The 14,581-nt window shown below is 47.8% G+C and overlaps 1 protein-coding gene across 2 annotated transcripts in view; it reads right to left on the reverse strand.

Moving 5' to 3' along the window:
* Positions 1 to 928: 928 nt before the first annotated feature.
* Positions 929 to 14,581, reverse strand: part of TP53BP2 (tumor protein p53 binding protein 2) — a 26,353-nt gene continuing 12,700 nt past the window's right edge. Inside the window, exons 7-17 of one of the 2 annotated variants that reach the window (XM_026048075.1) lie at positions 14,242 to 14,406; positions 13,595 to 13,832; positions 12,698 to 12,826; positions 12,358 to 12,494; positions 11,188 to 11,671; positions 10,072 to 10,847; positions 8,080 to 8,217; positions 7,350 to 7,483; positions 6,156 to 6,322; positions 3,581 to 3,780; positions 929 to 1,829 (exon numbers count right to left, since the gene is read on the reverse strand). In XM_026048075.1, coding sequence (XP_025903860.1) covers positions 1,788 to 1,829; positions 3,581 to 3,780; positions 6,156 to 6,322; positions 7,350 to 7,483; positions 8,080 to 8,217; positions 10,072 to 10,847; positions 11,188 to 11,671; positions 12,358 to 12,494; positions 12,698 to 12,826; positions 13,595 to 13,832; positions 14,242 to 14,406 — 2,610 coding nt within the window. In that variant the 3' untranslated portion in view covers positions 929 to 1,787. Of the gene's footprint in view, positions 1,830 to 3,580; positions 3,781 to 6,155; positions 6,323 to 7,349; positions 7,484 to 8,079; positions 8,218 to 10,071; positions 10,848 to 11,187; positions 11,672 to 12,357; positions 12,498 to 12,697; positions 12,827 to 13,594; positions 13,833 to 14,241; positions 14,407 to 14,581 lie in introns of both variants that reach the window. The other variant, XM_026048074.1, reaches the window with a different exon arrangement.

Here is a 14,581-nt window from a genome sequence, read left to right on the forward strand (position 1 = left end):
ACAGGAGTTTAGGTCAGATGTGCAGCTCTTATGTTTGCAGTCAAGCCCTAACTCAGCTCAAATATTCCTGGAAATATTTGAGTAGAAAATACTGGTGTGACTGAAATGAAGTCTTTTTCTCCTGCCCCTCTTTGCGGGCCATACAGCAGGAGCCTGGTGGCATCCTGTGCTCTCCAGCACATTCTTAAGTTCCTGCACCCTTTTTATGTTCCTTTGAAATGTAAGTTATTACTTCCACTGTTGTGTTCTCATATATTACAAACTTTCCCAAGTTTGTAAGGTCATAACTCCTACCTCCTTTGAGGTAGATTCTTGCAGCATTTATGCAGAACTGCAGTTTCCAGTAACAGCGAAAACTTCTTTATAAGGAGAAAACAGCATTCTGGATCCAAAATCCTGAAGCAGTGGCAGACACTCTGCCTGCACATTGTTCAGTGAAGTGGTAGCAGCCTGATACTTCCAAGGCTAAAGGCAGAGACAGTGAATCTCTCCAAGAATACTGATCAAAAGTGTAGACCCTATATTGCACGTATTGAAATGAGGACGAGGCTGTTAAGAGTGGCAGGCCCCTGCTTCAGAGATTCCTCACTCCAGCTCAGTCTTGGCCACTTCAGCAACTGCATCCTCTTTCCTACTCAGTTTCCTGTATTTAGGGGTGTGTTTTCAGAAAGCAGGAACCAGGAGCCTGAAGGTGAAGCGGTTTATGAAAATTCCCTCAAGGAAAGATTTGACCGTGTAAGTAATGCTCCTGGGCCAGTGATTACTCCTGAGCCGATGGATACAAAGGATAGGTCTAGAAGAAAGGTTTTATTTCAAAAATACTTGTACCAAGGTCTGTCTTCTTACACGTGTCCCCCAGCTTCTAAGGTTAACAAAAGATACATGCAGCTTACAGGTAAGGGCTAAGTTTTAATGCAGAGAGTCAAGCCCAGGCTGGAATCACTCCTCCACCTCCAGTACAGCAAGGAGCTGTTACCCTAGCAGGGCTAGACCTGTGTTGATAACACTGTCAGGTGCTGTAGCATTAAAAAGCTTGGCAGCACCCAGGAGTTAAGGCTTAAGAGAGGAAAAAGAGTTTAATGGTATCACAGTCAATAGAAAGAAGGACTAAAGAGTTTCTACACTTAGTTTTCAAAGTACAAAAAGACAATAAATACAGAAGGCTTTTTGTAAAAAGAGGAGTCTAAAACTACATTGTCTGGAATATAGCACATTTTGAATACATGAAATTCCTAAGATGCTACAACATTTTAAAAGTTATTGCTCAATGCACTGGTCACCTGGTTCTTACTGCTTAGATGCACTTCAGTGTGGCTACTTCAACCAATGTTCTGCTCACAGCACAAGCATTTGGGTGCTGCGCACGTACGTTAGATGACTTCAGTTTCTCCCATCTGGAAAAACCCTCAGGAAAAATGTGGACAAAGCCAGTCATCTGTTTCATGCTGCCTCCTCCACTGAGGAATTGAAAGGGTCCTTGTATTTATTGTGCAAAAATGTGATTTTTTTCCCCAGCATGGCAGAAAGATCAGAGTGGGAACTTGAACATTAGTCTTGCTTAGACCAAATGGAGCAGTTTCAGTTGCTTGTAGCCACTATTTCATCTTGGAAAATGCCCTTTTCCATTTGCTAATGCATCAATCCTTCATTTGTTTTCAAAGCACATTCTTCATAGCTTTCAAATTACATTGTCATTGAAATAAGTCTCATGATACTGGAACCAAGACAATTTTTTTTCTTTAAGTCATTCATGATTAGTACTTCAAGAGTCTGGCTTCTGTGCTAGATCAGGCCAAGCTTCTTTGTCTAGGTTTAATCCTTGGATACAGCTGAGGGTAAAACAGAAGAGAATTCAAAATTTTAGTGCCTCAGAGCACTAACAGGAGTAGATATAGCATTCTTCAGGCGAGCTTAGAAGGTACRGAGCGTGCAAGTATGAAAGCACAATTATGCAAAAGGAAGGCACTGAAAAGCAAGCAACAGAGAAACTGCAGCGTGAGCCAGGAGGGTGGGCTAGGGAAGACAGGTGGTTTCMTAAGTCAAGAGCCTGTGTTCAGTGAACTTCTCCCCCCACTTATGAGAGGAAATAGGGAGGTGCTGAGCTCTATTTTGCTTTCTGTAATGCTTACCAGCCACTATCTAGCYACAGCTTCGGACAGGCTGGGAACACTGGGCTGCCCAAGGACCCTGATGCTCCAGGGGCCGTGCCGTAGTGAGGGAAGGGCTGCGAATTCACATAGGTAGCTCAGGGACCTTAAGGCCATTCTGTATTCAAAGAGGCACTAGACTCCTTCCTAGGCTTCCTGCTGCTCAGCTGCTGAGCAGGAGCAGAGGGGGGGACTTCGCCCCGGGGCCCAGCACAGCCTGCAGCACCTGCAGCAGGGATGGGCTCARCCTGCCTGTGCTTCCCTGGGTGCCAGGAGCTCCTGTTGGGGCATTTGCTTCCAGAACTCCTGCACGGCCCAGGAAGCTGCTGACTGTGAGACTGGCAGAGAGMGATCATGTTATTCCCTCAGTTTTACTCAGTGCACCTAACTGCAGAAGACTGGAGCAGCTGTGACAAACACAGCTCTACGCAAGWCCACATGAAGCTACCGAGGATTCTTCTCCGGGCTGCACATCCTGGCCTGGATTTCAGCTGCTCCATTCAAAGTCCAGTCATTACTTTCAGGAACCACTCCCGAGTGCTCAGGCAGCGGTGCTGGGCATGGGAACCTCCCCGGCGGCCCTGGGGTGGGTGTGTGGGCTGGGCAGGAAGGGTCGCTCCCGCTGGGGGAACAACRGGGCTCCCACTGGGAACGACGCGGGTGCAGAGCAGATGTGAAAACTTGTCCTGCATTAGAGGTGGCTGCTCTGGAAGCCTGACCAGTCAGGAATAAGGATTATCGGTATGAGGAGAAGATTCGGCCTCTTTCAAGCATCATTCCTCATTCAGCTGGAACTSAAGGGAGTTCTGAAGTTCTGCCAGTTCTAAGGGCTATCTCCTGCAGGAGGGTTACTGCATAGGTAGCAAAAAGCTTAATGGAGCTCTTACACATGTCCATCTGCTTGAGTTTTCTAGCAACTCGGTCATAAGGAGAAACATGGGGAAGTAATTGAAAATATCTCCCATTATCCAGACACATCTGTGTTTTATTTTGCTTTTAAATAAAAGGGTAATACAAAGAGGGGAAGYGAATTAGATGTCACTAACTTACTACTGAAAGAGCACAGGACAAACAGGAGCATTGTAAAATTTCCATGAGATCTGGCAATTTGAGCTCTTTTCCATACTAGAAAGAGGAGTGTGGAATTTTGCAGTGTTCGTGGCTTAAATTCCTAYGTGAACCTGTCTCAGTGCATAAAGTGCACTACATCCCCCCTAAACAGAGGCAGGGAGGGACTATTAACACAGCCTGCACCAAGGATCCCAATGGAGGCTGTCAGTCTCTCTGCCGAAGCCCGCAACTCCCTGCCTGGATAAACAGAGGGCTTCAACTCCGAGGGCTGGACTTTGGAAGCAGCCTCTAGCCCAGATGCACGAGGCGAATCCTGTCAACCCTGCAGCCAGTGTCCCCGTGACCGCCGAGCGAGCACTTACSCCGAGCAGGTTGCGGGGCACGTAGCCTTCCTTGTCGTTGAGCCGTGCCCACCACCACTCGATTTCGTCGCCGTCCTCGCGGCGCAGGACSGTCATGCAGTCTCCCTCCTTCATGGAGAGCTCGTCGTCATTCTGGGCCTCGTAATCCCACAGGCAGTAGATGACTCCTTTGTTCATTATGCCCATTTTCTCCTGGACTCCTGCAACGTTGGGGGGAAAAAAAAAAAAAAAAAAAGATCACTTAAAACCTACTTGTTGTTAGAATCTGAATAAACAGCTGTAGCTAAAGATGAAATATTCTCTCACTACATATTTCTCAGCACATCAAAAAGGGTATTTCAAACAACTGCTATACAAACTTTCTCATAGTTAATTATGCTGTTTTAGATTAGTGAGCCTTACTGGTTTTTGCTTGCTATATTTTCATATCTTCAGGAGGAAAGGTATGTTGCACATCACACCACAAAACCTGTCAATTCCCTCTCCATCTTCCAGCTATTACAGCTAAGGATCCTATATGAGAGTCTATGTCTGCCAGGGAAGGTTTTCATTTCTACCTTGCAGCTCCTCTAAACCCAAGTTACTTTCACAGCGTGCTTTAATTCCTAAGGAAGCTTTCCTCCCCTCCTCGCCTCCCATTTGGTATAACCAAAAGTTTAGCAGAGGCTGGAGCTCTGCACACACGTAAGGGCAGAGCTGGCACTGAGTATCAACACTGAGGGAAAGAGAGCTGCACAACAGGTGAACAATAAAGAAGTTTTGATCCAGGGTAATGTCTTTAAGAGCCTGGTTATACCATGAAGGTCATTAATCCCTGAAAGGTGTAAGATGATGTGGCTGCAACATCAGAGCAGGATTCCAGTGTTAGGCGACTAATGGAGTACTTGAAACACTTGCATTTGTTGCTGCTTTTCAGTATTGTTCATTCTCCACAGCAAAGAGGAATTAGGCAAATCAGTGAATACTCATTTCAGATACTTCCCAGGCTGCACACCCAGGTTTTTCATCTCACAGGCAACAGGCCAGGTTTTAATGCAACATCTGCTCTAAACAGGGACACCCACACCCCAGACTTCCCTTGCAGCAGGAAGGCTCCACAGTGAGTGAATTTCTCACCATAACTGTAGAGAGCCCCAGCAATAGCATTCAGCACAATATGAGAATTCAGCAGCCAGGCAGCCCAAATATCAAGAGGTTTCAATAAAGATGACAACAAGCCAGAGCCTTACAATCCTTTGGAGACCTACTAGAAAGTATCTCATAATTTTTACAGGTAATAATCATATCTCTATATAAATATATAAATGTATTTCTATATTGAAAAGGAACATTTGACAATTCAGTGAGTGAGATTAAAAAAAATCCACAGACAAACAGAACATGTTTCTTCAGACTGTGCCTAGGTAAGTCATGGGCCTCCTTCCCACAGGAGGTTGCTTATATGAATTTAAGAATTTGACAGATTTCTAGAAAAAAAAAATCCCAGCACTCATTAAACACAGGTCCCAGCTCTGACTCATGCTTAAAAACAAACAAAAAGATAACTGATTAAACACTACTATTTTTAATTACTCTTGTTAATGTAGTCCTATAATCCACCTTGGATGTTTGCTGTTGGCAGCCACCATACCACGGGAGCCTGGATGCAAAACCGACTGGAACTTCACTTGCCTCCAGGCTGGGCTGCTAGCCAGGGAGGCTCCCTCCTTTCCTAAGGGCTCCTCCTTCCTTTCCTAAGGAAGGCAGTGCACTGGCACCGGGACATCCTGCTTCCTGAGGGCAGCTGGGCAGGCTGCTCTGAAACACGTGCGCTTAGCAGCTCACCAGAGCTCACGCTGCTCAGAGCTCCCACCAACCCAGATAGGCTGCATTTTCCCTCTTACTCCTCCAGCCTCTCATAGGGGAATGAAAGTCCAGTTGATAGGTGCCTATGCAGCAAGGGCTACCTACAAACCACAGAAAAATAATCTAATATCATCTCTGATTTAATTCCTACTGTACCCTGGAAGGAATTCAGGGTATTAAAAAAAGGATATTCCTTGTAGCCTTACTATAGGAAGGAATTAAATTAAATGGGGGATTTATTTATAAAWCATAGAAAATAAAAACAGCAGAGTCCAGTTCAGTGTTTACAAACCTCTGTTAAGGCAGAAACTTGGAAATACCTTCCCAGGTTCTAAAAATTCATCTTAGGAAGTRCTCCCCATTTGAAGACATTAGGTTGTGTGTGTGAGAGAGAACGGCCTGCTGAGCAATCCCCAGCACGTTGGTGCATGAAGTAACACTCACCTGGGAAGATCTACCCTATCATATTCTCAAGCCACTGCATTCCCTCATGCAATGTTCAGTTCATTCAAGGGTTTTAATGCACATGGAAACTGCATCACCCAAATCACCTCTACAGACTCAGCAGATACAAAAGCTTGCTCCAGATGGACCTCACAGTAAGCCRGCTTAGGCCCTCTCTCCCCAACAGGAACTTGGGGCACAGGCAAAAGGCCGTGCAAGTACCCACTCTTCACCCAAAACCACACCGAAAAGCCCCACGTGAGGGAGGGAGGGACTGGTCACGCACCGTAGAGGAACTGGGAGCACTGCGTGTAGCCCTCCTCCATCTCTTCGCACTTGTCGGCGGCCGTCTGCATGTCGCTGTAGGTCATGGCGAACACGGCGGCGCCCGACTCCACCAGGAACTTGCACACCTGCACGTTGTTGCAGGACGCGGCGCAGTGCAGCGGGGTCCTGCGCGCCAAGGGGAAGGGCAGGACAAAAGGCTGATGGCYGGCAGCCCGGCCCGCGGGCTCCCCGGGCTCTCGTGCAGGGCCTCCCGCCTGCAGCGGTTAACCCGGCCGGCCAGGAACAACTGCCTTTCAGAGCAGGGGGTACCTGGAGCTGCCAGAGCCCTGGAGCTGGGTTTCTATATGGACCTCTGGTCATGCTACCGCTTTCTGATCCATTGAAAACTGAAGACCTTTCCCCAGTGCACCTCAGAAACACTCCAAACGCGACATCTCTCGCCACCCAGCGATGGGCTGAGATGTGGCCTGGGAAGGAGCACGGGCAACTACAGCTGTGGGACAACAAGCATCTTTACTCAGAGCCTTGGGCACTTCAGGTGTAGGCAGAAAGGCAGAGCTCTCCCACAGCCCTTCTATCAGAAAGCTCCCCTGGCATCCTTTAGGAATGAGCTGTAACCTCAGCACCACCTCTGGCTTGGGGCTGTGGGTTGGGAAAGCACTCCTCAATTATCTGAGTTCTGGGCATAAAAGCCAAAAAAATTTGCAGAGCTGGAAGCTGTCCAGCGTGTGTGCAGGCTGCACACTAGCACATTTGCAGGGGAGGCACACTGGGAATTCCAGCAGGCAATTCATCATATAGAAATTGCCTTATACTTGCCTAACATCTCAAAGAAACAGATTACCTGACAACCRCATCCAGCCCATCAGGCTGGAAACGCAGTTAGTTTTGTTCTGTTTTGCCCAAATACGAAGCATTTGTGCAGCTCTGCCTATTTCCCCCTCATGACACCCCACCGAGAACTGCTGCTGCACTCCTGTGGAAAAGTGCTCACCAGCCCTGCAGGTGCAAGCACAGCTCTAAAGCTCCTTTTTAAACTTTTTTCTCCCCTACAAAGGCCTCTCGAAGTCAAATCCACCCCCTCAGGAGCCCAGAGCCTCCCAGAGCCTTGTTTTTCCCTTCCATCAGAGGGGACAAGCCGCGGGCTGCGGCTCTCGGGCGGTCGCCCGCCGGTGCCCGCGGGAAGCCCTACCATCCGTCGCTGTCGGCGGCGTTCACGTTCACCCCAAACTGCACCAGGAACTTGACGATCTCCGTGTGCCCGGCGCACACGGCGTTGTGCAGCGCCGTGATGCCCTCGTCGTTGGGCATACTGGGATCCTCCACCTGCGCAACCAACAAAGGACAGACTCTCGTTCTGCTGAAGCTCTCCACAGTTAACATCTCTACGGGTAGGAAAATCAGTTGCCCTGTTCTGWAGTGTTAATTCTGAGCCTTATTTCTATAAAGAACACAAGCAACGGGGAGAAAAATAACAGCAGTAACACAATATCACAAGAAGATTCACATGAGACCCTGCAGTCTCCTTTTAACAGAAAGATGACGGATATTTAGAAAAATATTTATATCGTCTTGGCAATTTAGTACAAGCATTTGTAACATGTCCCAAATACATGTCTTTTGCTTGCAGTGAAATAGGTAAGTGAGCCTTTTCTTGTCAAATACTTTGCTAACATGCTACATAAGAAATGGAAAAGGCACCTTGCAATCTTCCAGTCTCTATGCTAAATGTCCAGCRAGGATGCAACAGCTCAAACGAGCTGCCAGGTGGCCCTTTCTGTTGGGATTTCTTCCCTCCTCACAAACAGATCCAGGCTGGGTGCTCTTCATTTAGTCTCGCATCCCAGCCCTGACCAGCTTAGCTTTGGCTTCCCTCTTGGAAGGGGATGGCTACTCCTCCTCTCCCAAGGTAGGATTTGTACCTCATAAATGATTCTCTGCACGAGGTCAAATTCGCCCTCCAAAGATGAATCCAGMAGCAGTGCGAGGGGGTTGAATTTCACCCTCATCCCATGGGCAATTCTCTCGGAGCCAGTTTTACGCAAGTTTGTCCTCTTCCCCTGCAAAAAGGTAACACAAGTTACAGGTATTTCTGCTGGGAAAACAAGAATATGAAGTTGTTGATATAAAAATAACAGAAATGACCATTCAGGACATACATGAAATTTAAACTATTCACACATTTGCTATCATTCCCAGCCCCCTTCCCAGGATGAATACAGCAAGTTTGGAGCACTAGGAAAGATCTTTGCCTCCATTTTAGGCAGAGGTCAGTGTTCAGCTCAGAAATCACCTCGAGCAAGTACATCAAAATCACGAAACTCCTAAATTTCTAMACAGAAGAAACAAATGCAAACGTTTGTATTCAGACTATTTTAGCATTAATTCTTACAGCTATGACCCAAGCCATGAACCTTAAGACTCCATGCACATCTTTAAGCGCAGATGTTAAGTTCCTAATATTTTGCTAAGTAGAGCAGAGTTATTACCAGGAATAAAACCTGTTACGGAAAAGAGTCTCCGTGCGAATGCAGAACCAAGTACGGAACGACTCGAGAAGCCCCCAGTGATCCCGGGAAGCTCCTCTGGATCGTTTTCACTGGGCTCTTTCTGCAGTGGCCACGCACCCAGCAAGGCAGCGCTCTGCCCAGCTGGCTGGGCAGCAGGAATAAACACTATTCAGAGGGCCATGCAAATTCCTGACAGATGCCCAAGCAGAGAGCAATGGAAATGACTCATGTTCTGCAAGAGCAAACACGTGACGATAAGCTGTAGGGGATGAGATTCCCAGAAAAGCCTCCTTCACCCACTGATTTCTACATCATGCCACAAGTACAGGCTTTTTAAATAAACTGCCTTTTAGTAGAATTCAAGTTTTTAAATACAAATCAAGAAGTTGGGCTGGTTTCTTCTCCTCCCCAGATTACCACAAAACCACGCAGACCTGCGTTCTTGCAGCCTAGGACATCCTAGCTCCCAAGTTTCCTTGAAAAAAGGAGCAAGGAGAAAGGCTTTAAGAGCACAAAGAAGAACATGCAGTGACTATTCCATGCAGAAATTACAAGGTTAAAAAGCAGGCTAAAGTATTTATGTCCTCTGCCCCGAGGTGGACAGGACAAAAAAAGAAAATCACACTTTTGTACATCAGCTTATTAAAATTCTACTCGTGATCAGTTTTACCAGAACTCTTCAAAGAGCTGAAAACATTAAGTATTTCTGCTCTGCAAGTGTGAAATAACACCACAGCACATGAACGGATGCAGACTCCCAAAATAAGCATCAAGACAGTAAAGTGGTGCCTACCCTTAGCCCTAAGGGACGTCACTTCGATGCAGCTTGAGAATTGACTCATGACAAATGAAAGTTTCAGAGAAAAATGTGGAGAAAGCTCCAGTAAAGGAAGCGTAAGCAGTTGGCATCTACAAAGGAGTTGTTAAAGTGGGGACTGGGACAGGTCCTGTTCAACTCTAATTTTCAAACAAGGCACTTCCAAATAGATAAATTTGACTGGGGATTCAGATAATTGGTTTCCAGCTCACATCAACAACRGGACAAATACTCCTGAAATTTGCAGCTGTGCCTCAAAAATCAGTTTTATTTACTCTTAAGAGGTAATAAAATTTGGATGAGGCTTCTATAAGAAATGTATTTTACAGCCCTGAAGAGTTTTACTCTTGGTGTACCAAGCTCCATTCAAAACTTATCATTACTGCCATTCATTTTATGAAACAACAGTCTTTTCATTACTGTCAGTTCCATTTGGAGATAATTGTATCAAACAAACAGAAGTTTCTCTATAGCATCTCTTCTATCCCTGCAACTAACTCTCCACATCCACTCAACGATCTCTACAAGACAACACAGGGAAACTCCTTGTGGAACTTGGACTGACTTATTTGTAGGCTAATACTCACTGGAGGCAGGGAAAACTGTCCTGTAACTTCTGGAGGTCGCATATTGGACACATCCTCTCCCAAACTCTCCGGTTCCCCTGACGGATATGGAGGTGGTGGGTATGGAGGATACTCCTCCATGTACACTTCCAGAGGCAGTGAAGCTTCTAGGCTCGGCTCTTCCATTTTGGGTTGCATGAGCTCCTCGCTGTCCGACGGCCCTTCGGGGACAGTGTCCAAAGCTGCCGAGGGCAGAACCACCTCACTCTGATCCGCTGCTTCCGACTCTGCTTCCTCGGCTATGGCTGGTTCTGGGGCGGAAGCAGCTGTTTCTTTTTCCGACTCTGCACTCAAGTAGGGATTTGGGATCTCCGTGGGGCTTTCGGGGCTGGCAGCTGCCGCGGCCTGCTTGGAGGCATGGGACGGAGCTGAGATAGTCTCCATGGCAGCCAGGGTGGTCCTCTGGTACAGCAGCTTCTGAATATTGGGCCCGTTGGGTCCCTCGGGCTCCGTAATGGAGCTGCGCTTCTTGAGCGGCCGCGGCGCGTTGGAGAGCTTCTTCCGCAGCGCCTCCAGGTCGGCATCGCTCTGGTTGCGGTACGGGTTGGACAGGAAAGGCAGCAGCTTGGTGGGGCTCAGGGGCCGGGGGATCCGCTCCGTCTCGTGGCTCTCCGGAGCGCTGGCGGCAGCTTCGCCCTCGGGCTCGGGGCTGCCCGCCGCGCCGGGGCCGCTCGCGTAGACGTTGTCCGCGGGCGGCTGCGGCGCCGGGGCTCCCGCCATCACGGGCTTGCCGTACACTGAGGGGCAGCGGAAAAGCAGGCGTGAGCGTTTCATCAACAAGCCCACCAAGAACATGCAGCCCGGTTCACTTCGCCAGAGAGGCAGAATCCTGGAATCAACTGAACTGCTCACTGCTAAGGGTTTACCATCATCGTAGACATCTTAGATCTTAGACTAGGACTTAGATATCATGCGCTCTGTCAGAAAAGCRGCACACAAATCTCACCAACCACCCGAGATGCTCCCCGCTCCTGTACCCAACTTATTGCAGCACGAGCCACAGTGCCCACRCAGATCCGGGGGATCGCCCACCCGCGCCCCGACCTCCGGGAGCAGAGCGCTCCCGAGCACACTCACCGCTCGGGAAGTGCGGCGCCCTGCCCTGCGCCCTCGTCAGGGCGCTCTGCACGGCCTGCTGGAAGTTCTTGCCCGGGGTCTGCTGCTGCGTGTACATGCTGTAAATGGAGCTCGCAGCCACCGTCGGAGGCTTGCGGAAGGCCGGCAGCGAGGCCTCCTTGGATGGCTGAGGGGTAAACGGCCTCACGGCTGCTGCTGGAGGACTCTCCTGTTTGGACGACGCTAGAATTTGGTCCTGGCTCAAGGAAGGACCTGCTGGAGGCATGGAGATCCTTTGCTGCATCGGCTGGGAAGCGTGGGAGGGCTGCTGTGCCTTTGGCTTGTTCCCCATCGTTACGACGGCCAACGGCAGCTTCTGCGGGTTTCCCTCCGGCTTCGCCTCGGACGGTGGCAGGTGATGAGCTTGGCCAAAGTAGGGCAAGTTTATCTGCTTTGGTTTAGTGGGGACTGGTGGTGGTACTTTTGTTATGTTTTTATTGGCTGTCTGAAAGACAAAGGAAGAGTTAAATCAAGGTTAAACTGTGAAAGAGGTTGTAGYGACCTGCCGGAGAACCAGAGACCCCCGGGGACCACACAGTAGTGAACAATTTCTGCAACACTGTTTACAATGTCATTTAGTAATCATGGAAAGACTTTTGGAAACATTAAACCAGACTTTCAACCTCTTTCCCTTCACTCCAGCTATGTTTAAACCAAAGGACAGGTGTGTACAGAATTCTCTAAAGGTAACCTAGACTGGAATCTGCAGGTAAGACACTTATTTCCAGCAAAGCACTTGATATCTTTYCAGTTTTCCTGTTCCTTTGTGCCTCTGCCCAAGCAAATCATGCACTTGTGCCAAGATGCAGGTGGAAAGTCTTGCTGCAAGCAAGTATCTSAAGGACACCACTGAATTAAACAAGTGCAACAAGTGTCTACATGATTTTAAAAGCCCCCCATAAGTGCTTCTGTATATATAAATTTTGGAAAAACATGCACACGCACATGCTAGGTCCAAGTAATCCAGCTGTTTGAATGTAATTTATCAAAAGGAAGGTTTTCCCTATAGAGAGTAGAGGGAAGGATTCTAAATGCTCAGGTGACATTAAGAGCCTAGTGTTTTCTTGGGAGAAACCGAGGCATTTTTCCAAGCGTCCACGGAGCGGAGCGGCAGCGCCCGGCCCTGCCCACCTGCGCCTCCCGCAGCAGGTCCTCGCTGCTCTGGTTCTTCCTCAGCGCGCCCAGCCCGGCGGACTGCTCCACGGAATCAAACATAGAGAACGGGCGGACCTTCTTCTCCTTGTCCCGCAGAAAACTCTCGCCTTCAGCTGCTGGCACAGACAGGAAGATTTTTTTAAATGACAACAAAATTGCAAGAATAAGGACCACACTCTGTGCAGTGATAAGGATAACTTGCAGAGAAGGTGCTTTCTGTGCATATCCTTGAAATAAAGCATTTTAAATAGTCCTGCCACCATCCCACCAAAGCCTGTATTGGCCTTTTAATTTACCTAAGGACACAAGAACTTACCTTGTCCTTCACCGATCACAATTCCCTTTGCTGAAGTCAAGGCTTGTCCCTGACTAATGAGATTGTCTGCATTTGAACTGCTCCAGTCCAGGGAGGATGGGGAAGGTTTTGAGCTGGGGACCACCGAGCCTAGGAGACAGCAAGTGGTTCAGGTCAACCTAAAATCATATTTTATTCACTCATTCATCTGTTGCAGGAGAAGGTTTATTTATTTCTCCAGTGGTGGAAGGAATATATAAAAGAAACAAAACTATTCTACAATCTCAGACTATGCTTTTTCCTCAGGGAAGATTCCAGTTTCTCTTATCTGTCAGTGGAAAGGGGAGCCTTTTGCTCCCAAGAAAGTGGGGAGGGATCTTCACACCTCTCCTGCTTCTCCAGACTYTTATTTCCACCGAGTCAAACCGTATCTCATCAGAGAAAGGTACAGAAAGCAGCAGACAAATCCCTGTCAATACCCTAAGCAGGATGGGTCAAGATTCTTGTCCGGGGTTGGACAAGGTCTTTCCACAGCCATTCCCCACCAGTAACACCACTTTTCACACATGCAATTTCCAAATTCCATGACCCAAAAGCCCTGCCACCAGGCTGCTACTAGATGCGTGCTAGACCAGCTGGCTTCTAGGAATTTGAACAAAGTTGTCCAGTGGTTAGAAGTATAAAGCAGGATCACTAATTTACAGAAGAACCCTCCTATGTTCTATTCCTTTCAATTCAAATTACTTGTTAAGAAGATTATATTTAAAACACACTGAATCCCATAACCTCAGGTGTTTAGAAGATACACTCACTGCAAGAGGTGTCAGATCCCAAGACTAACACCCCTAAAAGTATTTTGCTAGAAAGATAATGATAAGTTAGAACAGGCCTGGGGAAGGATTACCAACTGCAAGTTACCTGCAGGAACCTTAGCTTGTGAACTGCTTCCAGCTCTCATGTTGGGAAGAGTTTGTGTTTTCAGGGGGCCATCAGGTATCTGCAGAGCTTGTGTCCCATCTGAAAATGCTGGTTTCACCAAAAGTTCAGGCCTGGAAGTGATACGTGGCATAGTAGAGGACTGGATATAAGGACCTACTGCTGCCACTCGACTTGGAGCAGAAGCCACCGGCTGGGGCAAATTCCCATCTGAAGAAACCTTAAAAAAAATAACAAAACAAAAAATAATATTATGCTACAGCATCCATCTATACAAAGAGTTTGAACCAGAAATCAAGCACAATAAAGCAGCAATAGAAAAAAGTCATATTCCAGTATTAGAAGTGAAGCCTTTTAGACTTTAATGCATACTAACATGTTGTTAAAATAATAATGAAAAAAGCCATAAGAAGAGTCCTTGGCCATAAGCTTGCCCATAAAGTAGATTAACACCAACATGCTGTGAAAAGTACTTCAACAATGCAAGACCACCACATATAGATGAATATGAGAAGCGCAGCTCCTTGAACAGCCTTTCCCACATGCAAACCTCTACTTCCGACCCCAGGGGCCGCAAGGGAAGCGAGAGTTCTGTGGGGTTTTGCTATTAGCAAACGCCCGGCACTTACTGGCACGTTCTCCTTCTGCTGCAGGGCTGCCTTCTTCTTCCAGAGGCGCTCGCGCAGCTCCGTGACGCGCTTGTCCATGACGGCCACCTCCGAGTTGCGCTTGTTGAGGCACTCGCGCTGCTGCTGCAGCTTGGCATTCTGCTCCTGGTTCAGCTTGTTCCGCAGCTGAATCAATTCAGAGCGAGCGGGGGGGCGGGAGGGAGACCGGGGGAAAACAACAACAGATCAACACACACCAACTTTCAGGACGGGACGCAGGAAATGGTGACAGAGAGAAAGCTCTTAAAAGGACTTGTTGCGCTTGCAAACTGGCATTGTTCCTTTTTTTTTTTTTTTTTTT

The sequence above is a fragment of the Nothoprocta perdicaria genome, unplaced genomic scaffold (assembly GCF_003342845.1).
Source record: "Nothoprocta perdicaria isolate Ctin4 unplaced genomic scaffold, notPer1 scaffold_51, whole genome shotgun sequence".
NCBI classification, from domain to species: domain Eukaryota; kingdom Metazoa; phylum Chordata; class Aves; order Tinamiformes; family Tinamidae; genus Nothoprocta; species Nothoprocta perdicaria.